This window comes from Periplaneta americana, chromosome 8, assembly GCF_040183065.1.
Source record: "Periplaneta americana isolate PAMFEO1 chromosome 8, P.americana_PAMFEO1_priV1, whole genome shotgun sequence".
Lineage (NCBI taxonomy): Eukaryota > Metazoa > Arthropoda > Insecta > Blattodea > Blattidae > Periplaneta > Periplaneta americana.
The window spans coordinates 156,357,555-156,381,986 of NC_091124.1; the positions used below are offsets into that span (position 1 = coordinate 156,357,555).

The 24,432-nt window shown below is 36.8% G+C and overlaps 1 protein-coding gene across 1 annotated transcript in view; it reads left to right on the forward strand.

Annotated features, from left to right (window-relative positions):
- Positions 1-24,432, forward strand: part of LOC138705181 (juvenile hormone esterase-like) — a 54,378-nt gene that overhangs the window by 17,097 nt on the left and 12,849 nt on the right. Inside the window, exons 5-7 of the mRNA XM_069833890.1 lie at positions 14,377-14,753; positions 19,263-19,422; positions 20,341-20,528. Coding sequence (XP_069689991.1) covers positions 14,377-14,753; positions 19,263-19,422; positions 20,341-20,528 — 725 coding nt within the window. The remainder of the gene's footprint in view (positions 1-14,376; positions 14,754-19,262; positions 19,423-20,340; positions 20,529-24,432) is intronic.

A 24,432-nucleotide genomic window follows, 5' to 3' on the forward strand; every position in this document is an offset into this window, starting at 1 on the left:
CTTGCAAACCTTTCGCTTTACTTGCTTCAAGTAAAATTTCCGTGTTTTCCCTAATCGTTTGTGGATTTTCTCCAAACATGTTCATGTCATCCGCATAGACAAGAAGCTGATGTAACCCGTTCAATTCAAAATTCTCTCTGTTATCCTGAAAATTCCTAATGACATATATGGCTAAGTGTGTCATGGCAGAATGTAGAGTGTGACGCTTGTATCGGCTCGTGAGTTCGCTTATTTTCTCGGAGGTATTTGTAAGTTGTGTACGCTAGTTTTGTTTCAAATCAGTGTATTTAGGACTCAGTTCCTACTTGACAGAAAATGGGAAGGAGAAACAAAAAGCAAGAGGTTCCAGCTGCTGACAGTGTTAGACGCAGTGTACAGGAAGCGTGGAGGGATCCCGCCATGTTGAGTGAACTTGCCAATCTAATAAAGGACTCAGTGCGGGACGCGATAGTGTCGGAGCTAACTTAGGCCGCACTCGTCAGAAATAGTACTATCATTGAGAAGTTGGAAGCGACTTTAAAGGAAAAGGACGAGAAAATTGCTGCTCTTGAAGCAAAGTTGGAAGGAAAGTACGACTGCTTGGAGCAGAATCAACGCCGTCAGTGTCTGCGTATCTTCGGGGTGCCAGAGTCTGAAGGTGAGGATATTGACACGATAGAAGTTGATGGCGCAGTCCAAATCGGTGTGGAATTGGAGGTGAACGACATGACAGGAGCCATCGTGTGGTGAGGAGAGGAGAACGTCCACGGCCGGTGATCATCAAGTTCGTGAGTTATAGGAAAAGAAGGGAAGTCTTCCTGAATAAGAAAAAACTTGAAGGTAAACAAATTACGATTAGAGAACACTTGACTCAAGCTAGGCACAAACTGTTAAGACAATGTATTGATAAGTATGGCGTTACTAGTGTCTGGACAATGGATGGGAATATCTTTGTCAAAACTGGAGATGTCAAGAGGCAGATTTTTCGAGCGTATGATATTCACTAGTTCTGTTATGCGACCCGCCTGCACTCACAAATTATTTCCGATTTTTATCTACTATATTTCCTTTGATTTAGTGTTATAATTGATCTAGCGTTATTCTTATATTAACTATAATTTGTCTGCATCCTTAACATTTCTTTAGGCTATCAGTATATATTATTTTCATTTTTTATTATTTCCATTTTTAATATTCTAATAATTAATATTAATAATAATTTATATTAGCCTATATTAATTTTAAGGTAGTTAAATTAGTTTTTGCAGTCCACTCCTTATACAGTTGTAAAATTCTATAAGCTGGCTAACCTGACTCTTGGAAATGTTACCCCGGCAGCCCCTGACAGAACACTGATCAATGACTTTCTCTCTCCCTTTCCTCCTACCACTGCAGACCGTAACCTGCCAGGAGCCCTGAGGCGAAAACAGTTCTCACAAAAGCGTTTGAAAAACATCCCTCATCCCTTCATATTGCCCACTTGAATACCCAAAGCCTTCCCGCTCATTATGACGAATTGCAGTCTATATTCTCTTCTTTAAACCTACACGCAATTTTAATTTCAGAATCTTGGCTGAAGCCCACTCTTCTTTCCTCAATTGTTAATTTAGATGGATATATATTAATTAGAAATAATAGACTAATGAGGCGTGGAGGGGGAATAGCTGCTTATGTTAGGTCAGACTTAAATCCTAAAGTTATACAGTATATGCATCCCCTGGAGAGTACAATGCCAAACCGGAAGAATTATTTATCGAAGTCACTACAGGTTTCCAAAAATGTTTATTATGTGTGATATATCAACCTCCACATATAATTACGTTAATCAATTAGAAAATTCACTATTCGATGTAATTACGCATTATGAACACTTTTTTGTCATGGGTGACCTCAGTACAAATTTATTGGCCTTAGATTCAGTACATACAAGACAACTAACGACTATGTTCCAGGCGATTGATATGCAAATCCTTCCCCTTCAACCTACCCATCATACCCAGCATTCTGAAACACTGATTGACATTATTGCTACCAACAATCCAGAAAGAGTGCTAGCTCACGGGCAATGCCCGGCATGATATCTTGTACCTAGCTTACGCCATTAAATGTCCTAAGTCTAAACCAAAATTTATATCATATCGTGACTTAAAATGAATTGACCAGACGACACTGTATACTGATGCACTACAAATCCCCTGGCATAATATTTGGACATCGTACTCTGTTGACGAAAAAATTGCCCAACTTAACGAATACATTCTTAGACTATAGGACAAGCACGCACCACTAATAAAGAAACGCAGAAAGAAACCTGCGCCTTGGACGACGGGTGACATACGTGAGCTGATGGCGAGGAGGGAAGCGGCTTACTGAGCGTACTGACGTGACAAAAGCGACCTTCTCTACAACCAATATAAACAATTACGTAATAAGACTACTCAGACCATTCGGAATGCAAAACTAAAACATTTTCATAACCTCTCCTCACCGAGCTCTAATTCCTCGAGGCTATTGAAAAAATATACGGAACCTAGGACTAGGAAACACTAGTATGATCCCCGTAGAAATCCTTAATGATCACTTTGCATCTGTACAGACACTTAACTTGGATGAGACGGAAAAAAGAGTGACCATTAACGAGCTACGAAATACCCCACTACCGAAATATAAGTTTCAGTTCTCATATGTCACAGACCTAGACGTGGAAAGAGCACTGAAATCTATAACTACTCAAGCTGTGGGAGTAGATAAAATAAATATTAAATTACTCTGTATAATATCTGACATAATACTATCTACACTGACCACATACTTAACCCTTCACTTATTACTGCTAATTTTCCAAGCCTTTGGAAAAAAAAGCCCTTATCTGACCTCTCCCCAAAAATAAAACTCCATCTCCTCCGGACGATTATAGAACTATTAGCTTCCTAACTGCATTATCAAAAGTACTGGAACGTATTGTACACAAGCAACTGACAGCATACTTAAAGCCTAACGACTTACTTGACGATTACCAATCAGGATTTAGGATTGCCTACAGCACCACAACTGGGTTACTAAAAGTCAATGAAGATATACGCGAAGCTACGGATGACAGTAAACTGACTTTATTCACTTTCCTTGACTTCAGAAGGCCTTTGGTACTGTTGATATCGACCTCCTTTTATTTAAATTGAAAAACTTGAATTTATCGGATAATGTTGTCGCTTGGTTTCAATCCTACCTTCGTGACCGCCAGCAGTGTACATTAATTGGTGATTTCTCTACTGAATGGCGCGTCACGAAATCTGGAGTTCCTCAAGGGTCAGTGCTAGGTCCTCTACTATTTACGATATATATTAACGACGTGACAAAAACCATATAGCACTGCAGATATCACTTGTTTGCTGACGATTTACAGATCTATACACACTTAGGTCCTGATGAACTAACTGATACAGTGACGACAATGACTGAAGACCTGAACTCTATTTATCTGTGGGCACAAAAGTTTGGACTGACGTTACACCCAGGAAAATCGAAGGCAATTGTAATAGGACATCAGCGCTTACTCAGTACAGTTGACGACAAAACCATACCAAGACTCGTCAATAAATGAGTCGTTCATTAAGTATAGCGACACTGTAAAAAATCTTGGATTATTATGGATAGAGATCTAAACTGGAATAGTCAAGTAACTCATATCTGTAAGAAAATATTTTCATTGCTCCACTCTCTAAATCACATACGAAACTCTCTGCCTCTTTCCATAAAACCAAACATTATTCAATCGCTAGTGATGCCCAATTTTGATTACTGCGATTCTGTCTTGACAAATATAACTGTCAATTTAGTTGAAAGACTACAACGTGTTCATAATGTGTATGTCCGCTTCATATGCAATACTCGTAAATGTGACCATATAACACCATCTTTTGAAGTTCTTTCTTGGGTCCGCCTAAAGGAACGTAGAATAGCACATTCTTTATCTGTTCTGTTTAGAATATTATTCACCTCTACTCCAAAATATCTGAAAACTCGCTTTGAATATCTTACAACGTTACGGAATCAACATCAGGACTTATTATCCATTCCTCGTCACCGTACCTCTTTCTATTCATCCTCTTTCACAGTGTCAGTTTGTCGCCTATGAAACTCCTTACCTCGTCATGTCAGGGATTGCCGAACGGTTAATGGATTTAAATTAAGATTTAAGAATTACATACTTCTACATCAGGAATTATTATCCATTCCTCGTCACTGTACCTCTTTCTATCCATCCTCTTTCAGTGTCAGTTTGTCGCCTATGGAACTCCTTACCTCGTCATGTCAGGGATTGCCAACGGTTAATGGATTTAAATTAAGAATTACATACTTTTATATGAAATTGATTTGTGAATGTTAGCCGATTTTTATAGGTTATTCTGTGTGCATATAAATTGTCATTTAGGCCTATCATAAAGTAGAATTAGGATATGAATTGTAAATACTTTAATTATGTATCATGTTTAGTTAATGTTTCATTATAGCCCATATAAGCTTGTTAATGTGCATGAAAATTATTTCCATATTTAAGTATGACTCTCCTATTTTTGTCATTGTTTCATTATGTATTTTACTTCTGGTAGTGTGGAAGAGAAGGGCTCATGGCCTTAACTCTACAGAATAAATAAATTAAAAATAAAATAAAATAAAATATAGATACGGAAATTCAAGTATTCAACGATATTAAAGCTTGAGGAAGCCATTCTTCCAAAAATGGAAGTGAAAACGGTGCAAAAATGACATGAATCTTTCTTTTCTCTGTCTATTTTCATTCTCTGGATCCAATCAGTGTTGTTCTGTAACATTTTGTGCTACGCAGTTGTAAATCGAAGATGAAAAAGACTTTACGACTTATCAGGAACACACCGGTACATAGAATGCGTACGTTAGGTCAACCCAGTTTCGGAAATAACACTGCAGTAATGTTGGTTTGAATAATTTATTTTTGTTTCGGTTTACAAAATGTAGAGTATGAATCTACGTATAATGAAATTGATAAGAGAAGTAGCTAATTAATGAATGGAATGCAATATATTCTCACTTCATATTCCGAAATTAGTCCCAGCTCATAACAAATTTTTCTCTATAGTTCGTTCAAAATGTATCGAACGTGTTAATTCATTCAATCATTCATTCATAGTCTTCTGCCCAAGAGCAGGTTTTTCACTGCAACCCAGCATTTTCCAATCTTTAATATTTTCTGCCTTTGTGTTAATCTCCGCATATGACCTATACAGGGTGTTTCAAAAATACGGGGCATAATTTCAGGTATGTATTTCCCACATGTAGACAATCAAAATAGTTCATTACAACATGTGTCCGGAAATGCTTCATTTCCGAGTTATGGCCTTCACAACATTGAAATTCACCGGAACGTTTTTCTTTCCGCAGGTCGTTGTCATTACAGATCATGTTCAAAATGTCCACCTCCTGCTTGAATACAGACCACACATCGATGTCTCATTGACCTGCGAACATGATCCCAAACTCCAGGAGTATTGCGTATGTCCTCAGTACATGCCACAATTCGATTCCGAAGGGATTCCAAATCAGGCACCGGAGACGAATAAACCAATGATTTTAAATGACCCCACAAGTAGAAATCGAGAGGGTTCAGATCAGGTGAGCGTGGAGGCCAAGCAATTGGGCCACCTCTACCTATCCATCGATCAGGAAACCTTCGATCCAAGTACCTATACAACACTGAATGTCACCTTCGCCTCGGAATGAACTGTCAGAGTGCCCTCTTAATGTCTCCTTTGACGGCAACGACCTGCGGAAAGAAAAACGTTCCGGTGAATTTCAATGTTGTGAAGGCCATAACTCGGAAATAAAGCATTTCCGGACACATGTCGTAATGAACTATTTTGATTGTCTACATGTAGGAAATACATACCTGAAATTATGCCCCGTATTTTTTAAACACCCTGTATATCTCAGGGACGGAAAACAGTCACTCTGATAGAGCTTAGCTTCCCCCGCTAAAGTTTCTGTTGTACGTAGATATTCACGCCGACTGCTCTGTTTACAATACGAGTTTCTCACCACTGATATATCTTAATGTCGTCTATTATCTCAGGTCTATATCTTCTTACGCCCCGAACTCTTTTCTCGTTCACCATTTCTTCCAGTGCATTCTTTAGAAAACAGATTCTTCTCAACCAGTGACCCAGCCAATTCCTTTTTATCTTTCTGATCAGTTTCAGCATCATTCTTCCTTCACCCACTATTTCCAAAACAACTTCATTTCTTATTCTGTCTGCCAATTTCACACGCTCCATCCGTCTCCATATCGACATTTCAAATGCTTATACAGTCGCGCTCAAACCTCCTGACGTTTCGCGAAAGCCAGTAACATGCGAGCGCGACGTTGTCACAACTACACTCTCCGTCTCTGTCACTCAGCGGCAGTACTTTTAAAACTGTGGAGCGCGACCCTTTACCTGAGGTTGGTTTGATAGGAAGATGCAGAAGACTTAATAATAATAATAATAATGATAATAATAATAATAATAATAATAATAATAATAATAATAATATTTATTATTATTATCTTCAGATTGCATCGAATGTAATTAAAAGTCACAAAATATAGAAAAATTAGTTGAGCCAGACGTAACTCGCTGAATTTATATCAGTTTTGTAAGTTTTACTTTTATTGGGGTTAATGAAGTTGTCGAATAACACAAAGACGCAGTTTGATCAAATAAATTGAATGATAGGATTAATTTGAAACAGTAATTTTCTGTACAAATGAATTGATTGAATTGACATGGCCCTAAATAGCATTATGTTCATGCTGTCAGAGCACATTCTTACAAAAAATAGCGGTTTTTATATGCCTGTGTTCCGTTTAAGGAAAATGATCAATTAACAAAACGTACCTTTTGTGCTGCAAATTTCTACTCCAGTGGCAGAGCTAATGGTGAGCCAACATAGTCGTCGTCAGCTCGCTCACTATCAGTTTCACTGTCATCTGTGTCACTGTCTGCTTGTAAATTAATGACCACTGGTTCTAAAATGTTTTCCCGGCCTAACTCTTTAGCGAAATCTCCTCTTGTAATTTCACCGCTTGTTTCACGCATTTTCAAGTTCCTTATTTACAAGTTCTTCCACATCCGACATTTTGAAAGTTTTGTTGTTTCTAGCGACCTCCCTTTTCACCTGGGCCCAAATTAGTTCTATTGCATTATATTGGCAATGATAAGGTGGGAGTCTTATCACATCATGCCCCATTTCATTGGCCAGCTGATCAAGTTCATACACTTTTTCACTGCTTTTGAAAGGCAACACTTTTTCCAAAAGTTCTGACTTAGTTTCTAAGGGAGAAAAACTAACACCTTTACTTTTCAGCCATTCACTGATTTCATCTTTTTTGGAGGAGACATTTGGTGTTTTATTAATGCTAACGGAATGGTATGGAGCATTGTCCATTATAATTATACTTCCTTCCTCTAGATGATTTAGAAATCTGTTAAGAACCAATCGCGAAATGATTGTGCCGTCATTTCTTCGTGATAATCACTCGTTTTCTTTGATCTGAATACCCATTTACTACCTGGAACGAAACCTCTTTCAGCTGATCCTACATGGCAAACAATAAGTCTACCTCCCTTTCCTAAAGGCACTTTAAGACCTCTATTTCTATTTGAGTCTTGCCAAACATATTTCAGAGAATGATTTTTGTTGACCCACGTTTCATCAAGGTAAAATGTGGGTCGAGTGTCACCTGATGATCTGATCATGTGCATTTTGCGCAGAAACTTCAGTCTTGCGGCAACAATATCATTCCGTTCCATTAGATATTCTCGCCCATCATTGGTTTTCCTGTAGCGGAATCCCAACCGATTCAATAATCTTTTAGTGGAAGAAACTGAACCTGAGTAATTAATTTTTTTTCTAAGCAGTACGGTTAGTTTGTCAGCTGTCGGAAATTTTCCGTTATCGTAAAAGTAAAAAATTGTACGTCGTACAACGTCTTTTTGGAAGTCGTCTAGATTTGTAACTCTTTTAGGAACATTTATATGCTTTCTAGGAGAATGGAACAATTTATCGGCACCCTGTGTTTGCGCTCTTTTAACTTCTCTGCATACACGGGACACTGTAGAGACTCTTCAAGAACACGCCTCGGCAGTCAGTGCTTGACATTTTGAAAAGTTAAGATTTTTACGCATTTCTTCAGAAGAGTATTTCCTAAAGAAATTATAAACACTAAACAATTTTCCTAATTTTACTGCCATATCCACTCGATCCACCATTCCCACTTGTACTGGGCTCACTAAGAGACATATTAATTGTTTTGAGAATGCCAAATTGCCAACACACGAAAAAGATATTACATTACACTTTCATATACCGTACTTTAAACAGAGCCAACTGCACACACCACCATCAGAAATCGAACTGGGATTTCAATTTAGTAGTCTCTCTTCTCTTCTCTCACAAACAGATAACTATGTTTATATTCTGAAGGGACCCTTTGTTTGAAGCTGTAAGTTTATGGTTCTCAAATTCTTACATATGATAAACATTCCTTATCACATCGCAGCTGTATAAACATCATCCACACTTCATTGCTGGAAGTCAACACAAAACCAATGAGACAGAGGCAACTGTGACGGAAAAATTTGAAATCTTACGAAATTACGATCAAAAAGTACTCTTAATCAGGAATAACTCTCTGATTCATTAGAAATCCCATCATTCACATTAAGGACAATAATAAAAAATCGCGACTTAAATATCTGCAGCTGCGATGTCGGAAGGATGTAAGCGCAGGAAAGTGAAGGTGATAAACATGAGGACTTGGAAACACGCACACGACAAATAACTATAAATGACTTTTTTCGAAAGAATTAAGTACACTATATATTGTAAATGTCTTTGACGTACAGTACAGTAATTACATAAAGGATTAATATTGTATTACCTCTCATGAATCATGTATTTCAATAAAGAAAAATGCTAATAGATACTGTATATAAGTGAAAATTACAAAGTATACCCGTCTAATACGCGGTCCCGATTAATACGAGGTTTACACGCGGTCCCTTGAACAGCGTCTTATCGGGGTTTTACCGTATTAACTCATAAAATTGGAACCACTGGGGGGGGTAGAAATGTGATTTTTGTTTCTATGTGTTCAGAAAACATTAAGCATTCATCAGATATACATGCAGGGTCCCAACAACATACCAATTTTCCCAGCGCACTTGTTATTTGATTTTGAGATTTCTAAGCGGCGACTATGCGGCGGGTCTGCGTAGCCCATATGTTGCAACGCAGCACTGCCGCTATTGGCTGTCGCCGATAAGCAGACACACCTGCAAACGTCAGGAGGTTTGAGCGCGACTGTAGTCGCTTCTCTTCACTTGGTCGTAATGTACATGTGTCTGCCCACATACAATGGCACACTCCACACAAAGCACTTCACTAGCCTTCTCCAGAGGTCCGCAGAAGATGCTCCTTTTTCTATTAAAAGCTTTCTTTGCCTTTGCTATTCTTCTTTTGACTTCTTGGCAGCAGCTCATGTTACTGCTTATAGTACATTGTAAGTATCTGAAGTTGTCCACTTGCTCTACTGCCTCATTTACAATTCCCAAGTTTACCTTTGTTACTTTTCTTCCTATGACCATGAACTTCGTCTTGTTTGCATTTATCTTCATTCCATATTGCTCACAGTTGTCATTTAGCTCCAGTACCATATCCCTTAGTATCTCCTCTTCTGCTAATAACCCCATATCAGCAGCAAATGTTATACACTTTATTGTTCGTCTCCTACTATTACTCCTCCTATGTTCTTAAAACAGCTCTTCACTAAATCCTCCAAGTATATGTTGAACAGGATAGGTGATAAAAGGCATCCTTGACGTACTTCTCTCCCTATTTCGCTTCCTTCTGACATTTCTTGTCCTGTCCTGACTTTTAATCGTTGTTTGATATGAAGGTTACTGAACAGCCTCCTCTCTCTCCAATCCAGGCCAATTTTCTTTAGGGTTCCCATCAGTTTATTACAATCCACTCTGTCAAACGCGTTGTCTAAATCTACAAATACTATATACACTTCTTTATTCTTCTCTAGTACGTATATATTATTATTATTTTAATATTGCCTAACTCACGGTTTTAAGTGAAACTAGTAGTTGCACAGGTGTGTAACTGATCTCGATGTGGAGATATTACTGAGAGAAAGAGCGCGGCGTGGATAATTTTATACACAACTCGGCGCCCTCATCCCCGTAGCGAGGGGATGTGGCGTCACTTGGCGTTGTCACAAGTTACACTGGTTAACTGCCCAACTCTAATAACATCAGCATTCGGCTGTGGTTCATAGTTTTGTTACAGTAAGCATTAATTTGGAAATTCTATAATTTTTTGTTTCACCACGGATCTCGGAACGAGAATCCACATGTACAATGTGAGGAGAAAGACGTAGGTCTATTCTACCTCGAAACAATTTTGTTTCTGCTTATGATTGTATGTATTTCCATAGCAACAATAGCCAGCAGAATAATTGAATTCCTTGGTCATTCTAACATTTCCTCTTAGTTTTGCTTTTCTGTCAATTATTGAGAGATTTTGACGTAGAGCCACGTCTTTGTACTCGACACGTTTTCGCAAACCGCTCGGTAACAATGTCCAAAGAAGTATTATTTTAGAATACCTAAAAACGTTGGAAGAAAATAAACGTATCGAAACTAAAAGTATATTTGTGTGTAAATAAGGGAGTCCCGTAACCGTAAAATTTGCGTGAAACCGGTCGGATCCTCAAGAGTGGAGCAAAACATGCCTCGAAAACTGTGTTTCGGCGACTATTTTATGCGCCTAACTCCATTAGATCAGAACTGATCTGAGCTTCTGAGGTGTCGATCGATCGAACACGACGAGACAGACTAAATAAACTGAAAAAAAAAAAATGATCCGTCTACATCGGCTCAAACAGTTAACCCGGGTACGAGGCAAAGTAGTCGCCAGGTTCCAGTGGTGCCCCTGGAGACAGAACAGCCCGGGAATAACGTTGTTTCGAGCTGGCCCGACTACGTATGTACTGTAGACTTCTCGACCAGAAAATCGACGATGAAACTTTGTATTAGATTTATTTCTAGTCCATAAGTCTCAAGTGTAAGCATGCTCTGTACACCATGAATCCGTCTTTAGTCTGTAAGTAAACTTTGTATTTTGCAAACTTTTCAATAAACGAAACAAATTCAAAATATTTCTTTCTACAATTTTCCCCACAACCACCCTCGCTGACATGTTATGTTCATAAATTCGCTGGCTCTCTTCATTAGTGAGCCACTGTTTTCTTTTCTAGAAGATATGATATCGCAAAAGTGGCTCTGTCATGATAAAAATATTTTATATTTCCTGTATTACTCTTAAAAGTAATTTAATGTTCATTCATATCCAGTTTTCTCGTTGATTGTTGTCTTTACAAAAGCCTCTCCTCATTGCCGCTGAAACAAAAGGTAATTAATTTTAAAAGTTACACGATATTGAAGGAAATTCCAAACACTGAGTGCAAAGTCTATAACCAAACTGAATTAATTTCTGTCCAAACTGACGAAACTGCAAACCCTTATGTATAATCGTAAGGTACTGCATTAATGGAAAGTCGAAGAGAGATTTCTGGACTTTCATCATAGGTTTTTGTTCTTTGACTATTCTAAGGAATTTTTGTTACACGTTGTTTATTTAATATTCTACAGCCGAAAACATCTTTTCATATACGTATGTGTACGAAAGGATTGAGGATTATTGCTACTAATATTAGACCTCTTAGATGCGAGAAGGTAATTAAACAATTCGAATCCAGTGCCGTTTTATGATCAGAGCTGTGAGTGTTGACTACACTCAAAGAAGAGTTGTTTATGAGGTGCTTGATTCTGTGCCAGTTCAATTAAGAACACGTTTCAATAATATTACGTAGAGCTTCTTGATGACTCCAAATTTCACATTACAATTTCAGTTTCCACAGTAAAATTTAAACAAACTCGTTGCTCTATATCCTAAAGTCTTTTTTTATGTGGATGAACTTAAGAACGAACGCATAACATTAACTTACATCTTGTTAAATATGACTGCAACAGTTACTGGTTTATATTCTGAACAATGAACTCCAGAAAAAACAAAATTATTTAAATTAGTGTTGTCTATAGACTGTTAGTAGGGGAAAACGGAGGGAAAAAGACCTTTGGGAAGGCCGAGACGTAGATGGGAGGATTATATTAAAATGGAATTGAGGAAGGTGGGATATGATGATAGAGACTGGATTAATCTTTCACAGGATAGGGACCGATGGCGGGCTTATGTGGGGGCGGCAATGAACCTCCGGGTTCCTTAAAAGTCATTTGTAGGTAAGTAAGTGTTGTCTATTTCTATCTAGTGAATGAGTGTCCTAAGGTTAAAAAGAATTAAAACTTATTTGAAGACTTCGATGACTAACCAAAGACTGCCTAAATTGGGTACGCTATCTTTAGAAAAGGAACTGCTATGGTATCTTAGCAGCACATTTATCTTCAAGAAGAGAGAAACAGACTTTTTACTGAAATGAAGAGTGAAATGAGTTTATTTTTTACAAAAATGTTGTGGACAAAGCTGACGTTGCAGAGGATTTTCCCCGTATAGTCACTCCATTTTCCTTCTTTCATTCCACAAACACACTCCACCTCTCCCTTATTCCATCTCCAATCAGTAACGGTTAAAAAATAGGAAGGGATACAATTTTGGACGGAGTACGGTTTCCGATAATGATACAGGATTTGAGGCTCCACGTAGGGCTGAGGCAGTGTGGTCCTCCTGACAATATCGAACTCACCAATATTAATAAAATTGGACCAATAAGACAGAATAATCATTGCTAAGCTTATAATGTTGGAGGCCGATTACACATGTTGACTGCAGTATGGCATGTAGTCCGGGAACATGAGCTAGTACGAGAACATTGACTCGGTTCTGCGTTCGATTACGCGAATAACAAGGTGCATATAAACAAATATAGACAGTACTAAAAGTACATGGCATTACAAAGATATATTTTTACGTACTGCTCGTTATATACAGAAGAATTCTCATAGAATTAATTCGTGGGTTGGAGTTTCCTCCTTTCTTTTCTTGTACTACAGCGTCTCTGTATATAGGCCTAATACGCTTGTCATCTCGTACTTTTATATTACATAATTTACATGTAATATTCCCGCCATTCACTTGAAAACACTCATCAAATTCCGCTGCAAAAATATGCGCCTGAGAACCTTGAACTTTCGGCATTATTATTCAGCAGGTACACTATTTACGCATGCTTCGGTAGTGACTGGCGAACGGAGTACTTAGCAGATACACACACTGTTTATGTATGCTAGGGTACTGACTGGTGAACGGATAGTCATCTTGAAACCACCGTAACACATCCTGTCGGTTCCCAACATAGTGCACACAATGAGTTAATGAAACCTAAGTGCAACATCCCCTGTACGGTGTTTGAAAATGCAGTCACATATGTATTTGTGCATTCAGAATATAAGGGTACTATTAGTATTGAAAAGTTGTATGTAGTGGATAGCAGTGTCAATAATGAATGATAATTTATATAAAATAACAAGCTATATGATTTTGTATAACAACATAAAAGGTAAAAAATTGTAATAGATTCAAAAATTATTGAGCAAGTAAGCGATTTTAAATATTTAGGTTGCAGAGTATCCTATCAGAAAAAAATGGACATGGAAGAAAAGCTACATAAATACCAACGGATATGTGGAACTTTAAGGAGGTCCTTAGGAAACAGAGTAAGGAAAGATACACACATGAAGTTGTATAAATCAGTTGCATTACCAATACTCCTATACGGCGCAGAAACTTGGATATTAACAAAAGAAGACGAAAGGCGGCTTGAAGCCTCTGAGATGAGGTATCTGCGATCAGTAGCAGGAATTTCACGACTTGAACATATGAGAAACGAAGAGATAAGAAATGAACTACAGATAGAAGAACGAAATCAACTCGTGAAGGATTATCAGAGTAAATGGATGCACCACCTAGATAGGATGGAGGAAGAGCGTTTCCCAAAGATAGCTTTCCAATATCGTCCAGAAAGCAGAAGAGATGTAGGTCGTCCGAGACTTCGATGGAGGCAACAGTTCTAATTGGGGACGGAACGGGTCGATAGGCCCACGCCGTGTTGTTGATGATGATGATGATGATGATGATGATTTTGTATAAATAAAAAAATTATAACACTATAATGGACTCTGCATAACGTATTGTAATAATATAATACAAGATATCAGTAGAAATTTTAGAAATATGCCATGTGTAACATATATTTTGTGTCTTAATACCACCGGAGTGCAATATTTTGCCAATTCGCAGGTTTCCTGAGCACGGGTGATGATGCAGCCCCAGGTAACTATGCGATGAAGGACCAGACTGAGGCACTGCGCTGGGTACAGAAGAATATTGCAGCATTTAGTGGTGACCCCAACAAAGTGACCATCCTAGGTGAGAGTGCAGGCAGCTGGTCTGTACACTTTCACATCTTGTCACCAGCTAGCAGAGGGCTGTTTCATGCGGCCATCTCAGACAGTGGCACTGCGATGATGGCCAGCTTCATGAACGCTGACAGTGTTTTCAACCTCGCCCAGCCACAGGCTGAGGCAGTGAACTGTCCTACAGACAAGACGGCTGATATGATTGAGTGTCTGCGCAAAGTGGATGGTGTTACCCTCCTTACGAATCCACCAAAGAGTGTGAGTGTTGCAGTTATAGAATCTCTACACAAACTCGATGGTAGGCCTATAACTTAAGAATATATATATATATATATATATATATATATATATATATATATATATATATATTAAGTAAGCTATTATTTAGTCAAGTGTATGAAGATAAGTTTGACTAGTAACATATCACTAATCAGGCTTAGGATGAATACAAACAATTCTTCTTCCTCTGACACATAGCCTATCATCAGGTGAGATGTAAGTTACTTCTTGACAACATATTTTCATTGCCAGAACAGGCATGAGATAAAGAAGTTACGGTAACATATAATCAGAAGTATTTCGTTTTCTTAGACGGTTATGTTAGAACGATGTGTCAACTATTAGATTAATTAGCGTCGATGGAATTGGTTACGGTATCATATAATCAGAAGTATTTCGTTTTCTTAGCCGGTTATGTTAGAACGATGTGTCAACTATTAGATTATTTAGCGTCGATGGAATTGGTTACGGTAACATATAATCAGAAGTATTTCGTTTTCTTAGCCCGTTATGTTAAAACGATGTGTCAACTATTAGATTATTTAGCGTCGATGGAATTGGTTACGGTAACATATAATCAGAAGTATTTCGTTTTCTTAGCCGGTTATGTTAGAACGATGTGTCAACTATTAGATTATTTAGCGTCGATGGAATTGGTGATAACGAGATGGTATTTGGCGACATGTTAGAGTGGATTCGCTATTGGATTACTTACATTAGTCTTATAGTTATAGTAGGCCTAAATTTCGGGTAAATCTCAATCGGGTATATCATTCCAAGCAAGAATCGAATCCACAGCCGAATGAAACTTCAGATCAACAAACAAACGTGAGCATCGCCGAGCTACGCCGGTGGCGTAAGTGCTTTCTTTCTGTATCCAATAGAGTGTGGTTTTTGTTTCGTATACGTTTAAAATTGAACGTGCTCACTGAATTTCATTGGTGGAGACAGAGAAATATTTCTGGGATGTTATGGGGGAAAAAATCTTTTCTAGCTACTATTTTTATTAATGCTTAAGTAAGTTTTAATTCGAAAAAAAATTCATACAGCATGACCTGTATTTATAATTGATATGTAACTGTGAAGACACACATTATTACGACTCCTTTGCAATATATATATATATATATATATATATATTAAAATTAATTTGTGGGTCAGTACTGCCCTAGGACATCCCGAAACTCTGCTCATATAATATATGCGGCAATAAAGTAACCATTTGTAGCTAAGTGCAACAGCTCAGAAAATAAGTACGAGGATATTCTGTTGGGTCAACTACCTATCAGAAAACTGCACCAGACAAATAACCACTGATGCATGTGGTCCTTATATTAAAACAAGAAGAGATTACTCAATTTACAACTCAATTCACAAAATTTTACTAAATAATATCCTTTACCTATCGGATTAAGATTAGGCCATTCAGATATTATTAATGAATGAAGGTTTGGAGTAACTTGCAATGTGTTTTAAATTGTTAATCATGCAAATAATTAAACATTATTATATTACTTACTTACTTACAAATGGCTTTTAAGGAACCCGAAGGTTCATTGCCGCCCTCACATAAGCCCGCCAGCGGTCCCTATCCTGTGCAAGATTAATCCAGTCTCTATCATCATACCCCACCTCCCTCAAATCCATTTTAATATTATCCTCCCATCTACGTCTCGGCCTCCCTAAAGGTCTTTTTCCCTCCGGTCTCCCAACTAACACTCTATATGCATTTCTGGATTCGCCCATACGTGCTACATGCCCTGCCCATCTCAAACGTCTGGATTTAATGTTCCTAATTATGTCAGGTGAAGAATACAATGCGTGCAGTTCTGTGTTGTGTAACTTTCTCCATTCTCCTGTAACTTCATCCCGCTTAGCCCCAAATATTTTCCTAAGCACCTTATTCTCAAACACCCTGAACCTATGTTCCTCTCTCAGAGTGAGAGTCCAAGTTTCACAACCATACAGAAGAACCGGTAATATAACTGTTTTATAAATTCTAACTTTCAGATTTTCCGACAGCAGACTGGATGATAAGAGCTTCTCAACCGAATAATAACACGCATTTCCCATATTTATTCTGCGTTTAATTTCCTCCCGAGTGTCATTTATATTTGTTACTGTTGCTCCAAGATATTTGAATTTTTCCACCTGTTCGAAGGATAAATCTCCAATTTTTATATTTCCATTTCGTACAATATTCTGGTCACGAGACATAATCATATACTTTGTCTTTTCGGGATTTACTTCCAAACCGATCGCTCTACTTGCTTCAAGTAAAATTTCCGTGTTTTCCCTAATCGTTTGTGTATTTTCTCCTAACATATTCACGTCATCCGCATAGACAAGAAGCTGATGTAACCCGTTCAAAAACAATAATAATAATTATTATTATTATATTATTACTATTCATATATTATTATTATTATTATTATTATTATTATTATTATTATTATTATTATTATTTTGTTCGCTGCCCCCAATTAAGGGAGGGAATGGGTGAAACTCCGGGTCATTTTTCGAGAAAAAAAGTCAATTTCTGAACAGAAAAATAATGATTGAACTTTCATTTATGCATAATATGTTGGTCTATTTTGTTAACATAATTGTCCTTAAAATTCATGATTTCGTTATATTTCATAACAAATAGGCCTAGGTGACGGAAAATCGAAATTTTGAATATTTGTTCTAGAAATGAGTTGCACATACATTTTTTACCTTTTTTCATGGCCCTACCCAATGAATGTCATGGCTTTTGTTTTTTTCCAGAGGAATGTCCATACCATATCCCTTTGCTATTAAATGATTGTAAACGGATCGTTCCAGACCAGCTTCGGAATCTGCTATGCTATCAACACTTGGTCATCCGTAAATCATATACTGTGAACTGTGGTATTTTTAGCTACGGGTATTTCAATTCTTCTTTGTGAAATCCTAAATCATTCTGCTATAATTTTTTCATACGAGTATATAGGTCTATGATGAAAAGTAATGACGAAAGGCTGCATCGTTGTCGGACTCCTCTGTTAATGGGTTTCCATTCTATCAATTATTGTTGTTGATTGGTTCTAATTTTTTTAATGTCGCTCTGATTGTACGTATTATACACCTGCGGAATTAAAAAAAATGGGCCGAGTCTTGATATCAGTCCTCTCTATGTCGGTAACAAGCTTACGAAGTTTGTCCTGAAGTAGTATACTCATTCATTTCATTCATTCATTTATTTTATTCCATAGATCTTACATGAGCAATGAAGCTTTAAGATGTGGAACATGTCAACATTTTACAATATTACAATTACAATTTTTACAAATTTTTATAGTTTTACATTTTAGTAATTTTCTACAATTTTTACAATTTTGTACAATTTTTTTACATTTTGGCGAGATGTAGTGAGATGAGATGAGGTCCGAGGATTCGCCAAAATATTAGCCGGCATTTGCCTTTTCGGTGGGGGAAACCTCGGAAAAACCCAACCAGGTAATCAAATCAAAGGGGGTAATCAAATCAAAGGGGTTGATGCCAAGGACTCGCCATAGACCATCCGGCTTCAGTCCCGCGGCTGGGGAAAACCTCCGAAGAAACCAAAGTCCAAAGGGGGATCCAACCTAAGCCCGAACGCAGCTCCGGATCAGCAGCCCAGCGAGTCTGCCGACTGAGCTACATTTAGGCGCTCTTGTTTACTGCACATGCCAATGCGTTGTATCTGGAATTTCGTAACATTCGGTGGCCCAAATTTTGCTTCTTGGTCTGTACATTTTTTATATTATTTGTGATGTTTGGTATTGCTTCTTTTTAGGGTCTGAAATAATTTTCTTCGTATTTATCATATCGAAATCTTTCTTGAAATCAATAAAGTCAGAAGGGTTTCAGATTGAAACCTTTCCGTTTATGACCGGAAATTTCAATGAAAAATATCCATCTGCGCACAACTTTCCTTTTCGAAGACCATCTGTTCATCAATTGTTCATGAAACTTTTGAAATTTCATTAATACAAAACTAGCACAAATTGTATATTCCTATCCTATATTTTACAAAGTTATTTTATCGAATTTTGGTAAGAGTATTTAATTACTTCTTCTTGCATTAATGAGGGGTTCAGAAGTCAACATGATTAACTCCTTTCCAAAGATTTTGAGATATTCAAGGTTGAAGTTGAATACACATAACTGATTCTGTGTTGTAGTCAAGAAGAATATTGCATTCTGTGGGCTTTTTACTGAACTATGGAGTTAATCACATTGACCACTGAAAATATGGTCAATTTAATACATTTCCAACTTAGAAACACTAAAATAACCAAAAGTGGAGTTAATCATGTTGACTTCTGAACGCCTCAATTATCACTTGCAGAAGTGTGAGTTGTACATAAACTTAAAATGTTACAAACGCTATTGCTGTATCTTTCATTCCTAATATAAAACTCAGAAACTTCAGTTTACATACTTCGAAGACAGCTCATATATTTCTCCACGTCTTGTTTTCAGCGGTTCATAACGTGGCGACCTGTGCCAGAAACTCAAAGTGCCTTGAATCCGGAACCCTTTCTGACAGCTACACCCATAGATATCATCCGGTCTGGAAACTTCAGTCGCGTGCCATATATGTTAGGCACCAATAGTGAAGAGGGATCTCTGTTTCTTATTAGTAAGTGCTCAAAATTAATTATAATCACTGTTAAAATTATTACGCTTGCCATTTGATTATTCTTACAGAAAACATATTGCGTAGATCTACACGTAAAACCTCTATTTTTATATACAGGAAAACAGAAATTAAGATTGTATTTCATGTTCAAAGTCAAGGTACTATACGCTTTTGAAAAATATACGAAAACAACAGATGAAGAAATATTTCGTGTTACAATTCAAGTTAGTGTAAGTTACGCTTCTGAAAAATATATCAAAACCCCCTTTTTCATATGTTGAAAACAAAAAAAAAAAGAAAAAAAAAAAAAAAAGAAACAAAAAAAAAAAGAATACAAAAATTCAAGTTACTAATACACTTCTAGAAAAAAGATTATATTAATTTTGTCATGTCTTCTTCAACGAATGTTTATCCAAAAACTGTGGAATTTATTTTGTCTCTCCCCGAATACTGTGTGGTATTTCTTAATTAGGCTATCTTTCTTAATTATATTTTAATCAACTGTATAATTCCTGTTACTTATTTTGCTGCAATTGATGCAATACTAATGAAGATATTGATTCTACGGACAGAATACATTCAGGATAGTCCCTACACCACTATACGTTTTTGGATCTATTAATTAACCTATATCACATTTAACTTCAATCACTTTGAAGAGAAGTGGCAAAAACAAATACTTTAAAACTTCAAATATATTATGCGTTAATGTTTAAGACTTATAAGGAAAGATAACCTCTCTCACAATTACATAAATATGACATTTATTCAATGGCGTTACTGACAAATTTGTTCTAAATCCTTTCTTCGTGTAACACACTCAATATTAGTATTGTACTTTAAATAATGTGAAAATAATGGCAGTGCCATAAGTGATTGTCAAAATATTAATAAAACAGATTTATTTACTCTTATCAGCAAGCGTTGGCACTAAAAATGCCATGGACAGACTAAATCTCAACAACAGCGTGCTGGCAGATAATGAATTCTTCCTGAGCGATAGTGTGTCAGACGATCTCATACCTGAGATATGGGAGAAGATACTGGACTTTTACCTTGGCAGTAACCACACTGTGACTCCTGACAATGTCTTTCAACTCATCAATGTGAGTAGTATATCATTAACAACAATTTTCTGCATAATGATACGCCATCAGGTAGTAATAATACGAGAAGAGAGAGAGAGAGAGAGAGAGAGAGAGAGAGAGAGAGAGATATTACTGAACGTATATAGCCTCAGAGTCCTATTGAGCACAAATAACCGGTCCTCCTCAACTCACTAAGAACAAACGTAAATGTTTAGACGCTTGTGGAGGATATTTCCAGCATTTATTGTGAAGGTTATAGACACTTCGATACTTTCATTAGCAACAAAAAACTGGATTGTTCCTCTTCAAGGCGAGACAGATTAGAACATCAGCTGTTGAAGTTTATGATACGAATTGACGAAGAGATAATGGTAACTTTTGAATTATACACTTTAATAGCTATTTGTATGTTAGGTTAGGATATATGATATATGTTTTGTTTGTACCATTTTCATACTAATTTGTATGTTTTATGGAGAGTGGTTGGATTTAATCATGGATAAGGGGACGAAATCTACAAAGTAGGACTTGTTTTGTAAAGCATGTGCAATCAAAAGACCCATGCAATGGATTTGAGAATAAATCTGATAATGTAGTGTAGTGCATCTGTATGTATAATTCTTACTTACTTACTGGCTTTTAAGGAACCCGGAGGTTCATTGCCCCCCTCACATAAGCCCGCTATTGGTCCCTATCCTGAGCAAGATTAATCCATTCTCTATCATCATATCCCACCTCCCTCAAATCCATTTTAATATTATCCTCCCATCTACGTCTCGGCCTACCAAAGGTCTTTTTCCCTCCGTCCTTCCAACTAACACTCTACATGCATTTCTGGATTCGTCCATACGTGCTACATGCCCTGCTCATCTCAAACGTCTCGATTTAATGCTCCTAATTATGTCAGGTGAAGAATACAATGCATGCAGTTCTGTGTTGTGTAACTTTCTCCACTCTCCTGCAACTTCATCCCTCTTAGCCCCAAATATTTTCCTAAGCACCTTATTCTCAAACACCCTTAACCTATGTTCCTCTCTCAAAGTGAGAGTCCAAGTTTCACAACTATGAAGAACAACCAATAATATAACTGTTTTATAAATTCTAACTTTCAGATTTTTTGACAGCAGACTAGATGATAAAAGCTTCTCAACCGAATAATAACAGGCATATCCCATAATTATTCTGTGTTTAATTTCCTCCCGAGTATCATTTATATTTGTTACTGTTGCTCCAAGATATTTGAACTTCTCCACCTCTTAAAAAGATAAATTTCCAATTTTTATATTTCCATTTCGTAAAATATTCTAGTCATGAGACATAATCATAAACCTTTTCCTCTCGGCATTTACTTCCAAACCTATCTCTTTCTATCTCTTTACTTGCTTCAAGTAAAATTCCCGTGTTTTCCCTACTCGTTTGTGGATTTTCTACTAACATAATCACGTCATCTCCTTAGACAAGCAACTGATGTAAGCCATTCAATTCCAAAACTTCTCTGTTATCCTTGCCTTTGCTAATGGCATATTTTATAGCAAAGTTAAAAAGTAAAGGTGATAGTGTATCTCTTTGCTTTAACCCACAATGAATTAGAAAAGGATCCGACAGAAACTGACCTGAACGGACACTGCTGTACCTTTCACTGAGACACATTTTAATTAATCGAAATAGTTTCTTGGAAATACCAAATTCAATAAGAATATTGTGTAAAACTTCCCTCTTAACCGAGTCATATACCTTTTTTTATTTATGAATAACTGATGTACTGTACCCATATACTCCCATTTTTTCCCAATATCTGTCGAATACAAAAAATTTGATGAATAGTCTATCTATTACGCCTAAAACTACACTGATGATCTCCAATAATTTCATCTACATATGGAGTTAATCTCCTCAAAAGAATATTGGACAAAATTGTGTACGACGTCCACAAAAGTGATATTCCTCGAACGTTACTCCAGTTAGTCTTGTCCCACTTCTTAAAGATAGGTACAATTATGGACTCCTTCCATTGTTCTGGTACAATTTCATTTTCCCAAATAGTAACTACAAGCTTACAAATTTCGCTAGATAATGCTTTTCTACCCTCTTGTATTAATTCTGCTGGAATTTGATCGATACCTGGAGACTTGTACTTTTTAAGATTTTCTAACGCAATTTCAACTTCAAAAGGTGTGGGTTCGGCTATAAATGTCTCAGCAATTTGTACTTGAATTTTGTCCCGATCATTTCTATTTGCCCTATGTATATTTAGAAGTTGTCCAAAATAGTTCTTCCATCTGTTCAGGATTGAATGATAGTCTGCAAGCAAGTCACAAATCTCATTCTTGATCACGTTTACCCTTACCTGATATCCGTTCTTAAATTCCTTTATACCGTTATATAAATCTCTAATGTTTTTATTGTTACTATTTGTTTCTACCTCATACAATTTTTCCTTCCAGTAATGTCTCTTTTTATTCCTAAGTGTACGATTTGCTTTCCGTATTTCAATGAAATAATTATCTCTATTCGCCTCAACTGGATCCTGTAATACAGTAATTCAATTTTGCCTGTTTCCTTCTTTTTACTATCATGCAACATCTTCATCGAACCACAGTTTCTTTTTCTTAGTTTCATAATAACTTATGCTGTGCTCAGTTGCAATTTTGGTATTATCTCGGATATTTTCCCCACACGCTATTAACATTAACTCTTTCTCAACTTCATCGGAACTAGCTAAAGCGGCAAACCTATTTGAAATTTCGACCCGATAATTTTGCCTAGTTTCCTCGTTCTTGAATTTCGGAATATTGAGCGTAACAATGATCAAACATAACCTATTCATATTTTTATTTATCGATAGAGTACAACCATTGTGCTCGCTGAATTCCCGTCATACGTTTGTGATAGAAGATTGAATTCCTCATGTAGCCGAACAAATGGTTCAACTATTGTGAGTTTGTCACATAATACAATAATATGACATAACATCCTACAGAACTTCAGTCGACACTCATTTGATGTGACAAAACGAAGAACCAGATTGATAGCCTAACATATTTTGTTCAGTCACTTTTCATATTTAATTGGTTAAACACTAATAAATAACAATAAAACAATACAAGTTCCTTGTACAACCGAAGAAATTCAACAATATCTGCAACAGTGGAAGAACAATGTATAAAGAATGGAAAGCGAGAGACTTCCAAGATTAGCCTCAGTACAGAGACCAAGAGGACACAGAGATCAAGAAAAACCAAGAGAGGAACATGAAGCATTTTGTAGCATTTCCGGGGTGACTTCAGCACAGGCTTTAATGATACGTTATTAATAAGTATTTAATGAAATAATTTACCAGGCATATTGATATATTAAAATGAATTGTAAATTTAATGATACGGTTCTTTAAATGTTCCACATTCTCACTTTTCTCTTCATATACTAAGCTCTTTATGTAACTCCAAAAGAAAAAAAATCAAGAGGTGTTAAATCTGGAGATCTGACCGACCATTCTACTGCTCCACGCCGACCAATCCAATGTCCAGAGAACTGTTCGTCCAGTCTGCTGCAACATTTCTGTGGCTTAACCTACCAGAATGAAGAATGATATCAATTCTTTCCTCTTTCCATAATACCATCACGAAAGTCAAGAAATTTGTTATAATTAAACTTCAAAGAATCACAACAATGCATTGAAACTGTCACAGGTTAGCCAAACAGTAAAGCAGGAAAAGTTAATTACCGGAATTGCACAAAAATACCTTTTCCAAAGTCTTCTTAATACTGTACCATGTTACAAAATATCTGTAGATGCAGTACCGGTAACTAATGTTTGTGTCATTATGACAGTTATCTTTAAATACCTTGGAAACGATTACAGGTATCCCAAAATGGATTGCACTATTGTTTTTTTTTTTTCAGAAAATTTCACATGATTTTG